The 23,518-nt window shown below is 41.9% G+C and overlaps 1 protein-coding gene across 1 annotated transcript in view; it reads right to left on the bottom strand.

The window, feature by feature from the left end:
• LONP2 (lon peptidase 2, peroxisomal) overlaps positions 1–23,518 on the bottom strand; it is an 82,516-nt gene that overhangs the window by 3,720 nt on the left and 55,278 nt on the right. Inside the window, exons 12-13 of the mRNA XM_032486257.1 lie at positions 9,230–9,372; positions 334–541 (exon numbers count right to left, since the gene is read on the bottom strand). Coding sequence (XP_032342148.1) covers positions 334–541; positions 9,230–9,372 — 351 coding nt within the window. The remainder of the gene's footprint in view (positions 1–333; positions 542–9,229; positions 9,373–23,518) is intronic.

Genomic DNA, 23,518 nt, shown 5'->3' with positions numbered 1-23,518 from the left:
ATAAAAACGAATGTTTAGGGTAAATAAACCCTTCAGAATATTAATGGGCAGTACAAGTAAAGTGGGGGTCTGGAAGAACAATTTCATTCTATTCCGAGGGGAATGAGAAACAAAACAAACCCTTGGAACCGGTTTCCAGCTCAGGTTCTAGTCAGACAGTCCTCAAGCGGGAACTGGACTCTCCATGGGAGTTCAAAAGCAAAGGTCTGTGATTTAAGGCGTTTCCGGCAATTTACAGCTCCTCTCACTCTCTGTCACGGAACTATGGGGTGCCTCCGCGGTCACAACCACGGCTCTTGTCGGCACGCCCCGCCCCGGGGCGCGGTCACTCACCGGTGGTCAGGTGGTACTTCTTGGCGTTGCTACGGAGCCAGCTGATGGCGAGGTGGGCAGACTCCTTCATGACGTTCCCCAGCTGGCCGGTCAGGGTCAGCTGGCCCTCGCCATCCATTCGGCTCGCCTCCACGAACATGATTTCCCCACCCAAGGGAGTCCAAGCCAAGCCGATTGCCACTCCTGGTTGACTCAGACGCTCAGACACCTTGAGAGAAAGGAGGACAATGATCTGTGAGGTCAACGCAGCCAGATTGTCTGCAGGCTGACCCAGTCACAAGGCTGTTCGCTTCCGTGAAGGGCTGAAGTTCAAGCTGCATCTCAAAGTATTTACTGCTGCACAGGATCTGGAGTCACGTAGGGCTTTCTGCCAGAAACTAAACTTCCTCTTTGGCATTTACCAGAAACAATTTTCCCTCAAAATACATGTCAATAACTGATTCTCAGCCACCACATCTAGTTACACACACCTTACTTTTCAAGGAACAGAAGGAATTGTTTTATCTAAATATTTTCATTATTTATAAATAGTCTAGAGCCGAATTTCATTTTAGGTAATCATGAATTTGTTTCAGAAAGCAGAAACCCTCTTTTTAATATTCCTTTGAGAAGTGTTAGCTCCAGAGGCCAAGTACGAAGGTGTATATTAAAATTGCTAGATTTTACTTCTCCACCACTTAGCTTTACTTTCTCTTTATTGCTGCAGACACTATAAAATGCTACTTCATGACATCCCAGATCCTTTCCATGCACCCGGAGGCCCACTGTGCTGCCTCACTGCCGTTTTACACTGAACATGTCACTCACAGGAGCTTACGAGCCAAACAGGTTAACACATCCAAGTTATGAAAACATATAAAAAGTAACAGTTGAAAAGCAGTCATGTTAAGTTTTATTGCACACTTTGAGCCTCCAAATTTTTTACCCTATAGAAGTTACCCATGTCAGAGGAACTGGGCACAATGTGTCAACCCAGCACTAACTGAAACATGAGATTTTTCCACCGAGAGGTAACTTCCTCTGAGTTTCCCTGAGTTTCTGGTTGGAGGGCTGGGTGGCTGATTATTATTCCTTTCCCAAGGGGCTCATGTGCTGAAAATCCTGATTTTAAATGGATGTGTGGCATCCACTGAATCTACTGGGCACTTAATTTTAGTAGTAAACATAAAAGCCTGTTTTTCAAGTTGGTTTTGTATTTACTACGAGAAGCTGGAGATTTGGAAGGCCAGGTTGCAGCGCCAGCTGAGCTGAGACCGTGCACCACGGATTTCACCTCCCCTCAGCTTTGGCATTTGCCCTGTTCTGTAACTACTTGAGAAAGATGCACAAGATCAATATGCAAATGATCAACTATGGAAGGAAAACACAGAAACAACTATTTATAAAGGCGTCACAAGGCTTGTTCTTGCTAATACAAAATCAGTTCTCTATACCTTAATGACATCTAATTTGGGCAGGAACCTGCCAGGGGTTCCTGTTTTTCCTGCGTGGCTCTTTTCTAGGGCTGACTGAACCAGTCCTGAAGAATCAGCCTCAGTATACTGAAGCATGTGCTAATTTAACAGAAAAAGCCATACGGCACAACTTTGTTAGCTATAGTGAGAACAATCCCTTTTTAAAGCTAAATCTTCAAAGCTCATTTTGTCAGAATAATACCAAAAATGTCCCCCAAAAATCAGGAGTAAGACTCATATTGACTGCCACGTTGCTTCAAGAAACCGAGCTTGTTTCTGACACACTCCATCTGCCAGAGAGTCTTGGTGCTCTGGGCAGAAGTGATTGGTACACTCAGCTGAAAGGATGGGGGTAGATAAGTCCAAATGGCCAAACCCAAAACATCCAGGCTCACAATCACTCTATTCTAACTTGATGGCAAGTGTTCTAACATTAACCTTAAGATGGAACCAACGACACTTCCGTGTAGCGCGCGCGCGCGCGCGCGCACACACACACACACACACACACACACACACACACGGCGGAACTGAAGGGCAGGAGTTACCGTCACACCCAGAACCTCGTGGTCAGGCTAAGAGCAGTTACCTATAACTTAGTAAAGAACCTTTCATTCACTTGGTCATATTCTTCAAAGACACGTGTTCTGAAACTAACAATTCTGTAACAATCAAGCATCCAGTTTCTATGTATTTTTCCCTCAGAAACAACGAGAGTGCAAGTAAATATGAACTTAAAAGATAGGATATGTGTTCTTTCTTGCTCTTGAAGGCAGAAAGTGTCCCAGCCATCTTAAACCCTTTATAGGGAACAATTTGTATTTTACAGTATTCTCTAACAAGTGATTCAACACAATTATTTCGAAACTATGTTTATCTAACAGTGCTTTACTAGTTTCTAATTCCATTACTGGTTTGTGGAACCATCAGTTATATTAGCCGAGACAGACCGAGGCGTGGCACTTAGGTTTTTCCCTGTAGATGTCAAAGTGGAACGTGGGTATCTCAAGCTCATTTCTGTCACTCAGTTTCCTTTGAAACTCATAAATCCCTATGCTTCAGTTTCCTTTATCTGTTAAGTGAATCTTGTTCAAAGAAAAATGGTCAGTTTCTTCTGTAATAATTCTATCGATCATGTATATATGCAGATTGAGGAAGTGTTTAAAATATTTAATGAAAAACCTAATCATAACAGAGTATGTCTTTTAAAGTATGGTTGCATTCTTAACACTTCAGTGATAGCGGTGTTTAAGAAGCATGTGAGTAATCATTGCCAATTTCACACTGTTCTTCCCTCTTGATTAACTTAAAACAGTGAAATTTGACTGAAACAGTAAATACGTACAACTTGTGACCCTTCCAAGCCTAGACCAACACATACAGTTTTATTACCTTGTTATTCACTATTGCAGCCAATCAGAGGGGTTAAGAGTTTTACACTCGTTCGTCAGTGCCTGCCCCATCACGGATCATAGGAATATCAAGTGAATCCCTCAGGGAAGTGAAGGACTACTTACCTACATCAGAGGAAGGGGCCATTTATACCCCCGCACAGGGAGTGTGACAACAGAGGATGTACCGAGTGCTTGTATCTACAGAGAGCCCTGGAGAAGCAGGGTCATGTCTGGGGAGCTGGGACAGGTGTTAGAGGAGGGACTGAGCAGTCTTAGAGTATGACTAGGGGTCTGCTGGGCAGAAAAAGGCCAGAAAGCCATCGGAGCAGAGAGGCCAGCATGTGCCAAGGACTAGACACACGAATCATGCTGTGGGCCTTCTCCCCAGGGACAAGCCCGGTGCCGCGAGACACACAAACCGGATGTGGGGCGCGGGGGCGGCTGGCTCTGCAGTGCCGTACACACTGCACGCTGGCCTCCTTCACAGCTCACGCAGAGCTTCTTATGCTCCTGCCAGGGTTCTCACCACAGCAGCTCTCCATCTGCCAACTTCTTTAAAGTCTTTGTACTAATAAGATCCTAAGCCTTGACTTCATGAATGTTTGCTTTTTCCAGCTGTAAATTTGTTTCAGCAGCTTCTCCCCTGGCGAGGTGCTGGGGTCTGGCTGGACACCGGCACTGCTGATGGCCAGCTGTCCCAGAGCCTCCAGCGGGGCCTTTCCCAGGCCCAGCTGCCGGGTGACGGACAGGGCGGGGGCCAGGCTACGTGCAGCCTCAGTGCTGTCTTAACAGGGCGTGGGGCCCCGACCAAGCGAACGGAGTGGAACGGAGAAGGAATTCACTACCGGTAACGACTCTTCAGGGCATTCCGTTAGTGCTGAGACACTTCACCCACTTCTAGCATCTGATTCTGTCTGTCTGCAAGGTAAGCACACTGATGGAATCTCTTGGAATTCACCTTTGGATGCATTCCATTCAGGAAGCTTTTAAAAATCTGCACGTCTAGGGTGGGGAGGGTATAGCCTTGTGGTAGAGTGTGTGCCTAGCATGCACATGGTCCTGGGATCAATCTCCACCCAGCACCCCGACTAAATAAATAAATAATTAATTACCCCGCCCCAAAAAACTTTTAAAAAGAAAAAAAATCTGCACGTCTGTTGTCTTCTTCCCTTTATTAATGTTCTTTTGAGGGCAGTGACCTTTGGATAAGGACTTTTCATAAACCACAGCAGCTTTCCTACAATCTATGAATGGAGTCAGGAATACTCAGATGACACATTCTTAGGATTAGCAGACTGGACAGAACAGACACTCATAGCCTGGATGGCTGGTTTTCTGAGGCTGAAAATTAAATTTATCCTGGAAAGACTAGAGCTTACATGTTCTTCTGACTGTGTCCCCACATTTTCAATCTGTGAGTTGAAGACTGTTCCCTCCTGACATATACAGGAACTCCTTATGTTGGCTTTTTTGGGGGAGTCAGCTGCAGGATTTTATGATATTTATATAGTATACTTAATAGGTATATACATCTAATATGAAGATGTATATGTATCTAATAACGTGGAGGCTTCTCCTGGCTTTGACAGGATGGAAATGAAAATTATAAGATTCTCATCTCCCCAAAAGATGTCATGTAATCAATAAAAATTATTGCTAAACTTTCGCTAAAAGCTTCTGCACAGCAAAGGAAACCATAAACCAAATGAAAAGACAACCTGCAGACTGGGAGAAAATATTTGCAAATGATGCGAGTGGCAAGGAGTTAATTTCCAAAATATAAGCTCAATTAAAAAAAAAAAACCCAGTCAAAAAATGGGCCGAAGATCTCAACAGACAATTCTCCAAAGAAGACACACAGACGGCCAACAGGCACACAAAAAGATGCTCAACATCACAAATTATTAGAGAAATGCCAATCAAAACTATAATGAGGTATCCCTCATGCCAGTCAGAATGGCCACCATCAAAAAAAGTCTACAAATAATAAATAAAAAGACGGTATGGAGAAAAAGGAATCCTCCTACTCTGTCGGTGAGCGTGTAAATTGGTGCAGCCACTATGGAGAACAATATTGAGGTGCCTTAGAAAACTAAAAATAGAACTACCATATGATCCAGCAATACCACTCCTGGGCATATATCTGGAAAAAAAAGCGAAAACTCTACTTCGAAACGATAATGTACCCCGATGTTCAAAGCAACAGTATTTACAATAGCCAAGACATGGAAACAACCTCTATGTCTATAGATAGATGAATGGATAAAGAAGATGTGGATAAAGAATGAAATGATGCCATTTGTAACAACATGGACCCGGAGATTATCATATGAAGTTAAGTAAGTCAGAGAAAGACAAATATATGATACCACTTATTTGTGGAATCTAAAAAGATGATACAAATGAACTTATTTATGAAACAGGAACAGACTCATAGATATAGGAAACAAACTTATGGTTACCAAAGGGTAAAGAGGGGAGAGATAAATTAGGAGTATGGGATTAGCATATATAAAATAGATAACCAACAAGGGCCTACTGTATAGCACAGGGAACTACATTCAACATCTTACAATAACCTGTAATGGAAAAGACTCTGAAAAATAATACTTTTATATATATATATATAACTGAATCACTTTTCTGTATACCTGAAACACTGTAAATCAACCATACTTCAATTAACAAAAAAGGAAAAAATAGAAAACAAATAAATGGGTTGGAGTCTAAATAAGTAAATAGATAAGCAAATAAAATTTAAAAACTAAAAGTAACTGCAAACAAGTTTACCATTATTAATGGCAATCTTGTAACTGACCAAAGATTCAATAGCTGTGCGCTTCCCTAAATCCTACAGCCCCCGACCTGGGGGTGCCGCTGGGGACATGTCCTGACACCCCATGCTGTGGACGGAGGCCAGGCCGCTTCAGGCGCCTGCACCCCCACCCTCTCCCACGTCTCTTTATACTGCAGGGAGATCTCTTATTTTATTTCTTAAAATTGGGTTTAACTGATCTTGTTTCTATTTTCTCACGACAACTCTGTAATTTACATCTCCATCTTGGGTTTCTCCTCTGAACAATAGACCTGCATGTCCCAATGTCTCCTTCACTCAGAGGCCACAGAGATATTTCAGACCTGTGCAGAAAGGAGCGCCCAGTTTCACTCCCGCCCTCCTCCTTCCGTCGTCAGGCTCTCCCATCTCAGGAAACAGCACGACTGCACACACATCCTGCTGCTCTGGCCAGAAACCCGAAATCCCTTTTGATTACTGTTTCCTTTTCCCCACAGGTACTCCATCAGCAAGACTCTCCAGTCTAGCTCCAAAGTCCACCCCAGACACAGCTGGAGCAGCCACTCCCTAGCTCAGGACCACCCTGTGTGTCTGCTTTACAGAATCAATCTCAACTGATAATCATCTGTTAATTTGTTTCTTTTCCCTACTAATGTAAGCTCCACGAAGGTAGAATCACCCCTTGCCTGTTTACTCCTGTATTGCCAGCAGCACGCATTTACTGAAAATGGAACTCCTTCTAGGACAAATGACAGAACCTCAACTTTTATCTTCATGGAGAATACAGACTTTTAAACCCCAAAAGGCACGTTCCAGCATCTTGGGAACACCTCACCATGGCCTCCAGTACTCCTAATATAATCTGTCTCTCCAGACTCTTGACCTAGGCGGGAGCAGAAAGGCAGGGAGGCGGGGATAGCCCCCGCGAGCACCGCACACAGCAGAGGGCTGGCTGCTCAGGGGCGCTGGGTCACACTTCTCTAACGAAACACACAAAACACAAGCGTGGGGTCAGGCCGGGAACCAAATCTCAGTTCTGGCAAAAGGTGCATCTTCTCACAAGTCACTTAAACACACTAAGCCTGGTTCCTCATCTGGTATTGGAAAGACGCCATACCTGAAGACTCGATGTGTTGCTTGTGACAGGGTCTCCTCCAGTGCCTGACACCTAACAGATACACAAACAGAAAGTGGCCAAGAAGCCCAATCCGACCTCTCCCACCCCAAAACACAGCACTACAGTCGGTGAGAATATAAATGAAAATCTGATGTAGAGCAGATGCCTTTTCTGTAAAACTGCCATACTTAAGTGATTCTCTTTTAGCAGGAAAGGGCAGGAATGAGCGTGGTCTGCAGGCACAGGGAAAGCATACTGGACTTGCACTTGGCTGAGCTAAGTTTAAATACTGGCTTCACTGGTTGCACCTGATGTGAATTTGCATGATTCATTTAACCTCTTTAAGCTTTTTCTCTGTCTGTAAAATGGGGGACTCCTAGGACAGTGACAGCCCTCGTGGACAATGAAGAAATGATCCATAAATCTTAATCTCATAGGTGCAAAAGCTGAGGCAGAGGGTGGTTAAAAACTTGGGGGCTGATGGTCATCAAGGTAGAGACGGAAACGCCCGGCGACAGGGTGAGTTCTCTCAAGTGTAGAAAAGGTGAACAAAATGTCCCTCACTCCTAGGCACAGGACCTTCTATTCTAAGATTTATAGAAAAATAGAAGTCAAAGTGGCTACTGGATTCATGTCAGTGAAAGTGTAATACCTCAGATGCCACAAGGAAAAGGAAACAGTTTCTCCAATGATTTCAAACAGAGCTGTTAAGCCATGTTTGTAAAACTACTCTTTCGGTCCTTTGGCTCTTTCTCTGCCAAAGCTCCAAGAATGTCAGCAGTGCTTCCAAACCTAACAGGAGCAGAAATGGCTGGGAAGGAGGGGTGTGTGCAACAGAAGCGCACATCCATCTTTTGTGTTTATTAAGGCCTCCGGTGTGAGCTCCGCAAGGACGGCTGGCACGTACCGCTGTGGAGAGCCTAGAGGAGCAAGCCCGCCGGACACGCGCGTGCAGAACCTGTTTCCATCCTCGCTCACAACACCACCGCGCTCTCTTGGAACAGGAAAGCAGTGCTGGCCCACTTCCTCAACCAAGACAAGTTTTGCTCTGCTTCTTTCAACACTTCAAAATTTAAATCCACAATATCTTAAGAATTCTAACAACCAGAATAATGTTTCTGATTCTATGGTTCAGGACCAGATTCACCACCAAGAGTAAACGTGTTCTGTTCTTGTAGCTGAGAGCTTTTCAGGGGCTTGCAGGCATTAATGACCAGCTCAGAGTTTACATAGAGAAATAAGGTAGGTTTGGGGACTATTTCTCCTCTCCTCAGTTTTGAGGAAAACCTTATTTACTGGCAGTGATTTCAAATGTTAGATGGTGAGGTTATCTTCTTCATAATTTACCAGATGTATCTTCTGAAAATCTTTTTTCCTTATACTGAAAAGGTGATGGTAAGGCTTCTGAAGAAAGATGCTAATAAGCTCAGTAGTAAAATACATATTTTTCCTAGTAACTGACTCATAAAAGCTCAAGTAAGCATCCTATAAAACACATCACAGGGCCTTGGCAGTCACAGACTCAGACATCTCCTTCCATCCAGCTGCCTCAACTCAGTCAGCCCTGCTTCCTTCCAGGCCTTTCCAGTTGGGCATTCTGCCGTGTGGGACAGTCAGGGGAGAGGTGGAAATGGGGCTAGACCTGTACGTGGGCTTAACCCAGAGAAACTAGTAATAATAAAGAAAGAATAGATCCTGGAAGACACCAGCTGGTCTGCACTAGAGCAGCCTGAAGCTGAAGCCAGGTTCCCGACTTCAGGTATTTTGTACTAGGCTGCTTTCCTCCTCCCTCCACAAGCCTTTGCTGGCACAAAGGAATCCTTAATTAAAGCACACACAATAGGAATATAGAATTTCTAAAGAGGAAAGTCAGAAACACTGTTCTTAAAATGGAACTGGATGCAGAGAAAAAGATCAGACTGGGTTTCTAAAAGAGGGTCTGGCCAGGGTCTCTGGTGTTCTGCAAAAGCCACATTATCACATTAAGCACCAAAATTCAACACCACAGAGAAAACAAGTTTCCAAACTTAAGACAAAACTCAGCCTCCCCAAACACCCAAAGCTACTTCTCCCCTAGTCCATTAAGCAACCAACAGAGTGAACTGGTGGGTACCAACAGCGAAACGAGAATGCTCACCTCCATTTCATACATCGGGGGCCCGAGGATGTCTTTCAGAGCGTGGAAGTCAATCAAAATCGGCATTTCAGGTGGCAGGGCCAAGTCATCAGTGTCACCGATGGATTCGGGTTTTGCATCTTCCAAGACATGTTCTCTGCAACCTAAAAGAAACACATACTTAAGAATTCTGACATTTGCAGGTACGAAAATTCATTAGCAGTGAATATCAAATAGAAGCACAGTGGACTTCCAACAGTTCACTCGCCTTTATACATTCATTAAGGCACAAAAATTCACCTTGCGCATCTGTGGAACGCAGGAGAAGAATCAGTGTTACAAGAGTCCCCTCAGGGTGACACAACGCATTGCCTTGTTCGTTTACTTTCACTTGTGTGTCCTTCGTCTCCTCCTTTACATTAAAGTGTAAGCTCCAGGTGGACAGCAACCTTGCCTGTCTTCTTCTTAACCATTATATTAACCCAAGAGCAACGCCTGGCACTACTCAACTAATGGCCTTTGGAGGCCAGATACTCAAGGATCAGATGCAATAGATCACCTTGCACAAGTCTGTTAGATCAACACAACTCAAACGCTTCAATTTCCTCTTCAGAGGCCTTCCATCAGGTGTCCTATTTCCTGACGGGCAACGTGAACTTGGCAGTGACAGGACCCATGTAAGCAATGCCTCTTATGTAAACATAGTTCAACTCCAAGGTTATCATTTTCCAATAAAAACAAACATAACTGGCAGTGCCAGGGTAAGAGAACATGAAGCCGGGCTTGAAACCCCTAGAATAGTGGGCTTATTTCCCTTACCTGCTTGCTGACACCTTGTCAAAGTACTGACTCATTCTGGTTGAGACCAGACATCCAGGGAACAGGAGACAAGTGACCTACCAGGCTACCTTTCCTACTGGTATTTGTAACTCCGATTTTAGTAAAGAAAAATGTTACTTAAGTCTATAGCCAGAAACCTAAAATGAGAAGAGGTTTAAAAAATGTAGGCGATATTTGGCTCTATTCACCCTCATTCCTTGCTTTGCTTTGCTTTTACTTTTGCCGTAATTCTTCTAGTTCTTGTACTATCTCATGAAGTATTTTGAAATATCTTTCCTTACCTTCTTTACATACACCCTTCCTTCAGGAAATGACTACCGTATACATTAGTTTACAACATGTAGTCACCTAAGCACTGTATACCTGTACATATTTTAGTTTTGCTATGATTCTTCAACTCTGATAGCTCATTTAGTTTAAAAAAAATTGTTTTTCGCTAACTTTCCTTTTCAAAAGTGATTACTTAGCATGTTTAATAATATTAGACCTTAATCTTGGACTCTAACAAAGTCCCCAAATGACCTCCGTGTGTCGCAGCCTTGCTGGGACCTTGCTGTGAAGGGCTCTCTTTAGTCTGCTCTCCCGCAGGGCCTCCTCTTCAAGACCGAACCACGAGTGAAAACAGCCAGCCAGCAAGTGGCAAAAAATTTGAACTGCTGTTTGATCCTATGCAAAGCATTAAGCCCCTCACTACCTCTCTCTACGGGACTCCTGCGAGAATTAAAGGGGAAACCCTCTGTAGACCGCACAGTGTGATATGCATACCGGATCCTAAATGTGAGTCTTGAGGTATATATATATATTTTCTCACAGTAAAACCTCTGTAACATCACTTGATCTTTCAAAGTTTGGCTCCAACAGAGTCTAGGAAGTCTTCCCTGATCTTCCCAAGTTCTAACACACATACTTATCTGCTTCACAAAGTCCAGCAATGCCTGGGCTACTCAGCAGCTTGTGGGAGCCCCTCTGCCCGCTGCTCTGTTTGCAGCGTATCCCAGCGACGTCAACGACCAAGGACGGGAAGGCACCTGAACCATCTGTTCAGCTACAGGTAGATCTCAGAGTGGGACAGAAACCAGGTGTCACTGCTTAATTAAAGTTAATGCACAGGGTAAAAAGCACTCCTGTCTAAGGTTACTGCACCCTAAAAAGGAAGGGCTCTGAAACCCTAGCCCATGCACAGAAGGGCTGCCGGTCTCGTCAGCCTGCAAGTGCTTCAGAACGGGCTTTCCTGAGGCCTAACTGCTGCCTGGAGTTCACGACCACAGGAGGAAGGAAAGCTGGAGGGGATGGCTGAAAGCCAGTCCACAGTGATGTGACCAATGCTTTGGGACATCCCACCCCTGTCCAAGTGAAGTAGTGAATCCAGCACTTTGAGCCCTGGAGGCGTAGGGCTGGGGAGAGCTATTTCTAATGCAACTAGACCTCATAATATGAAGGATGGCAGTTCACTCCCGGCCTTAGGCACAGCAGCTGTGTGATGAAAAATTCAGTAAACTGAGAACTAATCTGTGCTTCAGAGTGTTCCATCACGGCACACAAGCCTAGAAAACTAAAGCTCAAGTCAAGAAAATGGTGCCAGCTGATCAGGAGACAGGCTGGCACTGGATCTTAGGAATCATCCACTGCACCTTGTGTAATGCAAAATGAGAGTAAGGAAATGCTGGATGTTCACAGACACACACTCTTGGTTCCTCACTAAGACAAACAGCAAGTGAAACATCATCTCACCAGCACGCCATTCAAAAACAGGAGGCCCAGGGTATGGCTGACTCTTCTGGGTCCTACGTACAAGCTTTCAGGACTCAGCTCGCCTGCCATGTTCTCTCCTGTCCGAAGGGGTCAGCACCAAGAGAAGACAATGGCTGAGTCCCTGGGACTCATCACCAGCCTTGCCCCAGATTGTCACATTCAAGCCAGATGGACTTTTGAAGGCAAGGCAAATAACAATAATTAAATAAAAGTTCAACCGCCCTATAATATGGACTGTGTCCCACAGTTTCCTACTGAAACTGTACAGTTAACTTTTTTTTGTGTATGCCCTTATCTTGGGCTAAAACAGTGGTTCTTAACAAATGGTTAACAGTCACATGAAAAACACCAAGAAGCAAAGAAGTTTACATTATAAAAGCAAGATACCATTTTCTGGTTACCAAATTAAAGTAAGCAGTAGAGAAGTTTAAGGAGTGGCAAAGATCAATGTTAGAGTGGAGAGAGATCCTCTCAAACACTGTTGCTTATGGAAGTATCAACTGACTTAATCTTTCTGGAAAGCCATTTGTCAGTATATTGGAAGGCTCCCAAACACTCACAATCTCAAACCCAGTGATTCTATTTTCGCAGGAACCCATCCTTAAGGGTATAACCGAAAGTTCAGACAAATGTTTAGACAACAGAGCTACTCACTGCAGCACAATGTATAAAAGCAAAAATCAGATCCAGGATGAATATTCAACATGGGGAACACAGGTCAGTAAACCATGGTTCATCCATTCATCTAATAAAATACTACAGTCACTAAAGTTGTTTCCTAAGTGTTTTTAAGTGATGTGAGAAAATTCTTTTGAAACATCATCAAATGGAGGAATGGGGAGAGAATAAAATACCACATGCCATGATTTTTACCAATATAATGTAATATAAATGTATATGAGAATGAATGAAATGATACAGTCCAAAATGTTAACACAAGCTATTCCCTGAGTTATGAGGTTAAGATTCCGTGATGAGATAGTCAATAATCACCTCCAATCCTGGCTCTGGCTTCCTAGGTGGCTTTAAAAAAAAGTTACTTTATCTCTTTGTATCTGGTTTTCTAATCAGTAAAACCATAATAATTATAGCAACCCTCAGAGAGTTGCTGGGAGAATCTGATACTGCTGAAAGCCTTAATAGGCATAAACAAGAGGAACTGAATTATACAGCTGGAGTAATATCTCATACAGACTTCTAAGACTCACACGTCTTACTCTGTAGGCCCTTTCATTAGAAGAAAACAAAATGTCCTCTGCACCGCAGTCCCACCCAGGGCCCCACAGACGGGGCTTTGACTATAATCACATGACTGCTGGGAATCCCATAAATTAAATACATTTAACAACAACAACAAAAAGGCACCAAGACTCAAGACTCTGTCCCAGGTTTCTCTCGTGGGTATTATCAGCCTGTTCTGAGTCTAATTCAGGACAGAGAGAGGGTGGTCAGGGCATAACCAAGGAGCTTAACAGCAAGAAGGCAACAGCAGGGGCAGAAGCTGCAAGGCCCTCACTCTGCTCAATGGTGGCGGCCCTGCAGCAGGACAGATGTGAGCGGTGGCGAAGCAGGAGTGAGACTTGAGGGCGCTCCCCGACGGCCAAGCCACAGCTGTTCCCAAAGGATCTTCCTTAGCTTCAAACTCTTCCCGGGGAAGGGGCAAGCTTTCCTAAAGCAACTGTACTAGGACATCTCAGGGGGTCTTTCCCAGCCACCTCTCCTGTCAGAGGAACGTGATTTATGTGAAAGCAGGTCCAAGAGCCAGAGAATCACTGTGGGAAGGAGGGAGAAAGGATGATCTGAAGAGGGAGGTAAGGAGGAAGAAGAGAGGGTGTGATACCGCAGGAAGCTCCAGTAGCTCTCTCTTTTTGTTTTTTAAGTTTCTTATCTCTTGAATAGATCTTGCAGCAAATGGTGTCTTTGGGCAGGTGACCAAGGGAAACCAAGAGAAGACAGCAGAGGCTTGGAGCAGGATACTAACACCAAAGACTATCCCCCAGAAAGGCGGGGAGACAAAAATCTACCCCACCACGAGCAGCCCCCAGTTATCTACAGGCATCTTCCCTCCAGACAGAACATTTTAGTTATCACTTACTGTTCTCTACATCCTGCTTACCTTGAAGCATACACTACACTCTCAAGCCCAGGCTCGTGAGTTCAAAAGCTACGCTTTACGATGCAGCCATAAAAGGAACCCCTTCTTCCAGATTACGAAATTCGTGTTCGTTTTCATGAATAACAGTTTTTTAATTCCTTTGGTGTCAGGATGGAGGGAAGGATAAGGTGTACAACACTGTTAACGATTAAATAACAGGGCCCAGAAACAGGGGGTTAATTCTCCAAAGGAACAAATATGACCTTTTCCTGTCACACTAATATGAAGTCCCTGAGGATGCCCAGCTGTCATTCCAAGGCTTAGCAGAATTCAGAAAGAATCAGGAATTCAGGAAGCATAGGATAGAACTGTGATATATACAAATTTAAGAGCTAGGCAGAAAGTAAAAAATTCTGGTCCAATCCTTCATTTTATACTCAAGGAAACTGAGACCTAGGAAGGTTAAACAAGTCTCCTGAGGCCCACAGCAAATCACAGTATGAGGATTCCGACCCCTAGCCGAGGACACCCTTGGTCCTGCCCAAAGTCCAATCTAGAAAAGCGCCCATAGCCCTGACAAGGCAGCCTGGTGGTAAATGTAGAGATCAGATTACTTTCCTCTCGACTAAAAATGATCAACACAACTGGTATGACATACACAAATTCCCTTCTGTGACCACTGTCAGAAAAAAACCATGAAAGACTTGGAAATCAGCCAAAATAGATGACTAGCTGTTCTGTAAGTGCTAGAAAACTAATAGTAATGCAGATGTTCTTGTCCATAGAAATGAAAATCAATTTTGCCTCCTCTCTTTCCAAGAAGCTGGTTTTGCAAATGAATGTCAGCACTCCTGATTGCCTATATATGTGTCTACTTTCTGGATGCTCCACTGAACCAGATGTTAACATCTTACTGGTTCTCTCATTGATTAATAGAGTTAATTAAAATCTTTAACACATGTTCACTTTATATCTGTATAATAGTGATGATTTTGCCATTAGAAAGGATTATCCTTTAATATTGAACAAAAACAATTGTTTCTACAAAGCGACAAATTTTCCCAGTCGTCAACTCTTAGCCACTAAAAGTATCTGAAATGTTTAGATTAAAGAACTTTAGGGCCTCAGACAGAGATAATAAATTGCTTTAGCTATAGAAACAAGAAACTTCCCATTTTCAGTATTCCTGACCTACAGGAATATCCAGTAGAGGTATAACTGATACTCCTTACTTCCAAGAGGCCTTGGAGTCAGACAGCCTGGGTTTGTGGTCCACTACTCCAGCCATAACTCAACAAATGTATGGAGCACAGTCTTGGGTGAGGACCTCAATTCCCTATCTGTAAAGCGAAAGTTAGACGAGATGACCTCTAATCTTGCCGTATCAACTCATCGCAGTGCCTTATACAAACAATACAGGTGTTCCACTAAGGTCTGCAGAATTAAATTGAATTTGCTATTTCATTCTCAAATCTTAATAACATCTGTGGACAAATGACAAATCACCAAAATACTTAATCATTACTTTGATTTGCCAAGAAATTACCAGGTTTTTAATGCTGACTTTGTCAAGAAAATATAAACATTTTTAATCTGTGAAAAGTAAAGTATGTAAGAAAATGATTACTGAATGATTAAAAATCTTTCTTGCAAGTTGAGTTCAATCACCCTGGGCTCCTGAGTTTTGAAGCATGCAAACTGGGGTGCTGAACTGTATTTGTACGCAGGGCTAGGTGTGTTAACGGGTAGTTGGCAGAGAGGCTGTGCACGAGCCAGTGAAGGGGAGTATGTTTACCTCGCAATCTCTTAGCACACAGGGGTGTGTATCATGGATCCAGAACCCGTTTAGGCATAAGGAGAAAGATCTGTATGGGTGCGGTTATAAAACTAAAAAAAAAAAAAAAAAAAAAAAAAAAAAAAGAATCTACTTTAAAAAGTGAGATGAGATACTGAGATTGTAAGTGTTTCTGTTATTTCTTCCAAGACAGTAGAAGTATGTGCCTCAAAGCTAAACTGACCGTAGAGAAAATGCATTTGAGAGGCTTCTCTTAGGAAGGCAGAAAGAGGAAAACAAAATATCTTAAAAACAAATCAGAAAAACCTGAAATATCTTCAACTATGTAATTTGTCTGTCAGTTTCAGGTAGATCTTTTCCAGAAACCATGCCCCCAACCAGAGGAAGTGTGCTAAACGCAACTGAGATTCAAGTTACTGACCCCTACTGCCAAGAAGGCATTTGCGCCTGAATATTTTCAATTTGTGTGGTTTTTTTTTTTTTTTTGAGCTTACATTTTCTTTTTTTTTTTTAACATTTTTTATTGATTTATAATCATTTTACAATGTTGTGTCAAATTCCAGTGTTCAGCACAATTTTTCAGTTATTCATGGACATATACACACTCATTGTCACATTTTTTTCTCTGTGAGTTATCATAACATTTTGTGTATATTTTCCTGTGCTATACAGTGTAGTCTATTCTACAATAATTTGTGTGTTTTTTTTTAAAGGAACTAGTCATAATGAAGAAATCTGTGGACCAAATGCCCAGAGAAGCCTTTATACTAGCGATGAAATCTTCTAAGTCCTTTTTGCCAATATTTTCTTCATTTTGTGGGGGATGGTAATACAGCTTTAACATTACCAAATACACTTCCTTTCAAGTTTACCTACGACACATTTCTATATAATACCTGTTAAGACAGAGGTGGAAATCATGATTGGGAACCACTTTTCAACTTTAGTAGTAGTTACCTATTCGTGAAAATAAAGACCATCAAAAAAGACTATCTGGAAAACATTTTTCCCCATCTATTTATCTATCCAAATTAATTTTGAGATGTAAGTGAATGATCATTTTGTCTCAATTTACTAAAAGCAATTTTTAAAAGCTACCGTATTTACAATAAATAAAATGAAGTTTACAATAAAAAAAAAGATCAATCCAATGCCGCTACAAAACTTTAAAAACCAGCATTTATCCGCTATCTAAAAATTATTTGTTTATATATCTGCCTCCTCCAGTGGACTACACACTTGTTAGACATCTCTTTCATCTGCTTCCCAGAGTCCAGTCTGGAACTTGGCATACAGTAAGTGTTCAGTGAATGCTAGCTGACTCACTGACTGAATAAATCAACATTATCCAAGACACAGGACCCTAACTTCACCCCAGACAAGAGGTTTGCACCCTGTCTCCCAGAGGTTTTTTTGGTATTAATAAATCTCACTTCCTGTGTCACAGATTCAGAAAATAGTCTTGGAGAATTGTCTGGATTATCAGCTACAATGCAGAGACTGTCTGTAATATTTAAAAAAAAATAAGTACAGTTTTAGTATCTTGTAACATAAGACTGGTTTTGATAATATGTCAATGATACTCAAAGGCCACTGAATCTTCCTATATGATTCATTAAATGGAACAATGACTTTTTAATTTCTTGACAATATTAGATTTTCCTGTCTCCAAATAGTTTAAATTTAAACAAAACATTTGGCTCCTATCATATGTAAGCAGGGTTTTCTTTTATCTCAGCTTCCTTCCGGTCTACACAGGCAAACAAAGCTCTCTTAAGCCAGGCTAGTACTGAAGAGGGAACAATCAGTAAATCAGTGTAAATGTCAGAAAAGAGTATGTGGTGCCTCTTCATGACAGTGGCAGTATATACCAACGCGATCTTTTCATCTCACCATTGGAATACCACTTGATTTTAGATGTTTGGACACAACATGCTGCCTAACACCCCTACAAATGCAAAGGATTTAGCATAGAAAGTCTTAATCTCTAAATTTAATTTTATCTTGGTTTGCAAAATCCAATTAGTTGTAACAGAACCCTACAAGCCCCCATAGCTTTAGAACCAATATGCCTTGGGACTAAAACTCTCTCTGAAGTCCATATTCCTTAACAGTTAACTTTAGTTGTTCCTTTGGCTATTAGAAAATTTTATTTGTTCTGAGTCACTAATACAATCAAAGGAAAGATAAGGATGAACAGATTGAAGCAAGACTTTAAATACTGAAAATGCAAAAATGAATCAAAACTTTTTAGCCCTATCGGCACAACCTGCGTCTTTAGTAAGAAATCAGCTCAAGTTTGATGGATGGATATTCAACAGCACAAACTTAAATGCTGGCTTAGAAAAATCCTTCTGATAATAAAGTATCTTAGATCGTGATGACTACTGAACTGGTATGGCCGTTTAAATCAGTACATTCTGTACGAACATGCAGAAATTCTCAAAGTTGTGCTCCTTAAAGAGCAGGAAAATGTAGGCCAATTTAAATTTAGCCCATATAACAATACTAAAACTGGGAACTGTCATGCTGTGTTCAAAGACCTCTTACCATCAGACTTAGGCATTTCTTCAGAAACTAACAATCTGACTTCTGAGTATTATTGTAACAATATAAAATAAACAGCCAAAGCATCCAGTCTGTGGTTTTGGGGCTCAGAGGCACACACACAAATTACTCTCTCTTTTTTGTTCTAACTCAAGCCAGAAAGGAAGGGAATTAGGTTAGAGGACTTTTATATGTAACTGGAACCAAGTAATTAAGAAACGACTCAATTATCCTTGCTTCACTGAAAACAGCTAGCAAAGTTTTTATGTCCCAAAACAAAACAAACAAGAACACTATCAACAAAATCCCCATTAAAAGCTGACAAATAAAGGTTGTTTCGGTTGTTACTAAAGAATCATTCATTTGCTTGTGGGTCTTATTAAGTTTTTCTCCCCTGAAGGCACGCCCGAATTATATAGCTATTCTTAACTGTTTCTGCAGCACAGCAATTTCCATTCTCTATTAACAACCCAAACCACAGGGTTTCTTTAAAACTCTAAACAAATTATTTCAATCCTCAGAAATGGGGGGGGTGTATTAATAGAAATGAAATATATAACAACCTTCTTTAAAATAAGTAAACCAAAAATCTGTGAGAGCCAGCCTTCAGCATGGCCCCCAAGGACACCACGCCTGAGCACTGCCATCTCTCACTGTACCATGGTTGGTCTGTGTGGCCAACAGAATGTGGCAGAAGTCATGATGACAAAAGACTGCAGCTTCTGTCTTGGGCTCTCAATTTCTCCCTTTCACACGGCACTCTTTCTGGGGAAGCCAACAGCTATGTCCTGAGCCTAGGGAGAGGCCTAAGTGATGAGAAATTGAAAATCTGGCCAAGAGTCAGCATGGAACTTAAGGCCACTACGTGATACTGTGATTTATGAGAGGTACGTATATACTTGGTCATTTGGATGACCAAATAAACTTCTCAATATATCTGCCCACAGCTCCTGGCTCATAGCTCCCCAAACCTTCAGAATATCCTGTGTTAAAAATGATCAAGGTGTCTTTTGTTAGGTGAATGAGATGACTTTTAGAAGTACTTAGGATGGGTGCTGGTTGCCAGGAGATTAGAGGGTTGAAACCTTCTATCGCACCCAATGATTTTGGGGTAGGGGGGCGCTTAAGGTTAAATCCGTCACCATTGGCCAACAATCTAGTCACTCACAACTATGTAATGAAGCACCATAAAAACCCCAAAGGACAGTTTTTTGGTCCTTTTTTGGAGAGCTTCTGCATGCCAGGCCCCAGGCTCCAGGACAGAGGCGCCTTTGTTCAAGATTTCACCCTATGTAGCTGATGCGTATCCTTTAATATCCTTTTATAATAAATCAGTAATCTAGTGCGTAGAGGGGGAGGTCTCCTGGATTTGGTGAGCCGTTTTAGCAAATTAATTAAACCTGAGGAAGGGGCCATGGGAACCTCCGATTTGAGCCAGTTGGTCAGAAGTACAGGGAATAGCCTGGGCGTGCGACCGGCCTCTGTGTGAAGAGCGGTCTTATGGGACTGAGCCCTCTGCCTGTGGAATCCGAGGCTGTCTCTAGGTAGACAGGGTCAGAATTGAGTTGAATTCTGGGACACCCAGCTGGTGTCCCAGAATTGCTTGTTGGTGTGGGGAAGCCTCCACACACATGCTGGAATGGAGTCTCACGACCCTTTTCAGCTAATGACCATGTAAGTGAGCTTGGACGCCGTTCTTCCCTATGGTGACCCACCTGGTGGCTAACAGCCTAAGTGGAGCCTCGTGAGAGGTCTCGAGTCAGAACTACCTGGCTAACCTGCTCCTGGACTCTGACCTACAGATACCGTGAGATGACAAGTGTTTGGTAATTGCTGTACTCAGTTTGGGGGTAATTTGTTACACAGCATTGAATAATGTAAAATCCAAAGGATAAAGGGACAGATCTTGCAACAATCAGAAGACTGCTCCAAGAAGTCAAAGACAAAAGAATTCAGCAAAAAGTTATACAAAGTTCAGAGGCTACTTCCTGAAAACATTATATATAGTGTTTTCTGTTAATATAAGAAATTCATGACATCAGACAAGAGAATGGATATGCCTCAGATATGGAGACGACTAGTTTGAAAGAAAAAAAAAAAAAAGCTGACAGGATCAAAAGCACTTGTTTCTCCTGCAGGAACAGCTTCCTGTTTTGGTAACAAAGGAACCACACTTAAAATAACCATCGTGAAGCATGCTTAGGGCTTGAGAAGTCAATGGCAGGAAGCCACAACAAAGAGCCCTGAAAGCAGCCCGACAGAAGATGATTCCTCCGGAGAACTGGATCCAAGGAAGGCTAAGAAAATAGCTGCCCTAGAAAACACGCGGGATGTACAGTGAGGAACCGCAGCAGCGAGCGAGGAGGGAGCCCACGCACAGGCTCTCCCCGTGGCATCTGACCCCAGGCAGCAAGCAGACTTGCTGAAGCAGCAGGCAGGATCCCTTTCCTCCAGCTCGCAGCCAGGGGAGGACCTGGGAGAATTAAAGTGCATGAAGGAGGAGAACTTAGTGCTGTGAAATTTGAATGTTTTCTTTTGATGCATTTTGAACTGTGAAGCTGTCTGGAAAGGATATGCCAAGAAGTTAATACTGTCTCTGCCTTCTCCCAGTATATTAGGTTGATTTCACTGTCCTATACACAAGGCAAACGTATCAGGGAAACAACACATGTCAAAATGCGCAACTAAGTCAAACCGGGATGGAGACTGAGCTACAGAAACTGTCCTGGAGTTAGATCTGTGGTCTAGCCAGCCTGTTTTGTGGTCAGCAGGGCCCCCAGGGAATCTATCATGAGAGGACGGGCATGTTTTCACTGACATCAAATCCTACTGCGTATGACTCACACCACCCAACCACTTAGCCCTTTTTCCAATCCACAGCTTCTACTTTCCTATGGACTGGGAAGTAGATAGCCAAGTTTATAAAGAAGGGTCTGTTAACAAAGTCAGATTGGCAAGGCATAGTGTTTATTGGAGACTGTTGTGAAGGGACTTGTGAATCAACTCAGAGCCAAACTAGACAGCTACTGAGAATCCTCCTCAACTGAGATTTTGTAATAGTCAGTCAGGTGATGAGTGGTGGCCTGAAGGTACAAAACAAAGGCTACAGAGGCTGGTAATTCTTCATAGGCTCTTTTTCTGCCTCTCTTGTCTATTACCACTATTTCTATTCAACATTTTTCTAGAGGTTAGTTCACTAGGAAAGAACTAAAATAAAAAGTATAATGATCAGAAATGAAAAGCGAAAATGGACATTATTTGCATTTGTAGTAACTGGTGTTGTATGGAGAAAATCGAAAAAAATCTATAGTTAGAATTAATATGTCAACTTGGCAAGTTTGCTGGATACAAGTGAATATAGTATCCCCATATACTAGCAACCAAAACAATTAGAAAATTAAAAATTAAGAAGACTATTTACAATACACATGCACAAAAGGATCAATTAACTAGGAAAACAGCTAAAGGAAAAATACGCAAAAGCTCACCACTGAAACACTTAAAAACATTTATTAAAATTTATATAAATGAAGCTAGTTATGAATTGACAGAAGACTTGATAATACCAAATTGTCAATTCTCCCCAAAGAGATTCACAGTTTCAATACAATCAGAATCAAAATATCAAAAGGCTTTACCTATTTATTTACTTATTTACTTGTAGAGATAGACAAGCTGATTCTAAAATTAGTATGAATATTTGATGAACCTACAATAGGCAAAGCAATCCTGAAGGGAAACAAAGCTAGAGGGCTTCCACTGCCAGATATATCAAGGCTATCCGAGACACAGTCATTCCTGAAACCACGTATGACGCAGCCACTGGGAACTTCATCCCAGGCCCAAGGTACCCGGCCACTAACCATAAGGCAGCCAGCTGGTTCGTTTTCCCTTTAGGTGTTTATCTGAGCGCTCCATAACATAACCATGTACATACTGATTTAAGCGACATTTAAAAAGCTTACTTATAATGACATCTAACACACCTCAGGAATAACTGTTAAGAGGCTAATTCTCTTTTTTTCCCAACCAATTTTTCAGGTGACTTCTATGAGAACAGTAAGAAACTAACATCTTGAAGTACATGAAGTTTAATGCAGATTCTCCAATAAATACTATACTTTTCAAAAATAATGGGGAGTGCTCCATATCCTGAGAAACTTTGTAAGGATTGGCTATAACGTGAGTCCATCTTTGCTGAGGATAATTTTTGAGGGAAAAAAACTTACTAGATATTAAAAGACATATATGGTACATGAGTACTTGAACAAATAGAGGTGTGCCTAGCTCCACAGAGATACATCCAAGTCTGAACACATGGAACTTTTCTGTCCTTGGCTAAAGGCAGGCAAAAGCAGAATATAACTTCAGCCACAAACTTTTATCTTTCAATCCAACTAATATCCCAGAAAGGAAAAGGGCAATTCAGAATACACTAATAACATGCAGAGAAACACAGGCAGTGAGGCTTTCCTGAAATAATTCCCATACTTTTTAGGTAAGGGACCAAAACCCTACACATTCCTCCTCTAACACCAATCAGCGAGAAAGCTCACTCGTCTTTTAAATCCTGTTATTTATTCTGTTGAACTGCCAGTTAAGACCTCACAAATACAAAGACAACTGTTCACAGACCAGTATTTCTGGGCCTCCTCCAGAAAGTTTGTTCGATATGCTGGAGGTTCTGCCTGTTTTTAATGCTTGTGGCCTGAAATTACTTTTCTTCCTGGCAGTGACTCTGAGTCCAGCAATATTTTTAACATTAAAAATAATTCCCTCACTGAGTTACTTGAAATTTCGAAAACAACTTTCATTTTATACTCTAATTTGAAATAATTCATTTCTTAATGAGAAACTTTCAGTTATTAAGCTAGCTCCATTTGAACTGTGACATGAAAATCTAAGAGACACTTTTTTGGCAGAAATTTTTCTTTTGGCTTGAGGTCATAAACACCAATTTTCAGAATACCTTATAATAATTTTACTAAAATCTAGAGGAGAGTTGTTTACAGTAACTCAGGGTATCAACAATATAAGACCCAGCTTGGAGTCCACGGTTAGCTAATAAGAACTATTATCAAAATCACCCTCTCAAGAGACAAGTATTTATCCTGATTATTTATTTATATGGGTGTCCTAGGTAATAACTTAACCACCCAAATCTGCTTAACTGCGTTGTTATTTAGGCTTTATTCTGCGAATCATGGATTAAAAATAACAATAACCAACTAAATGTTACCATGAAACACTGTACGTTCTCACATAGTTCACAACTATTTGA

This window comes from Camelus ferus, chromosome 9, assembly GCF_009834535.1.
Source record: "Camelus ferus isolate YT-003-E chromosome 9, BCGSAC_Cfer_1.0, whole genome shotgun sequence".
Taxonomy (NCBI): domain Eukaryota; kingdom Metazoa; phylum Chordata; class Mammalia; order Artiodactyla; family Camelidae; genus Camelus; species Camelus ferus.
The sequence above is the reverse complement of the archived record's forward strand: the minus strand, read 5'-3'. Positions and strand labels throughout refer to the sequence as shown.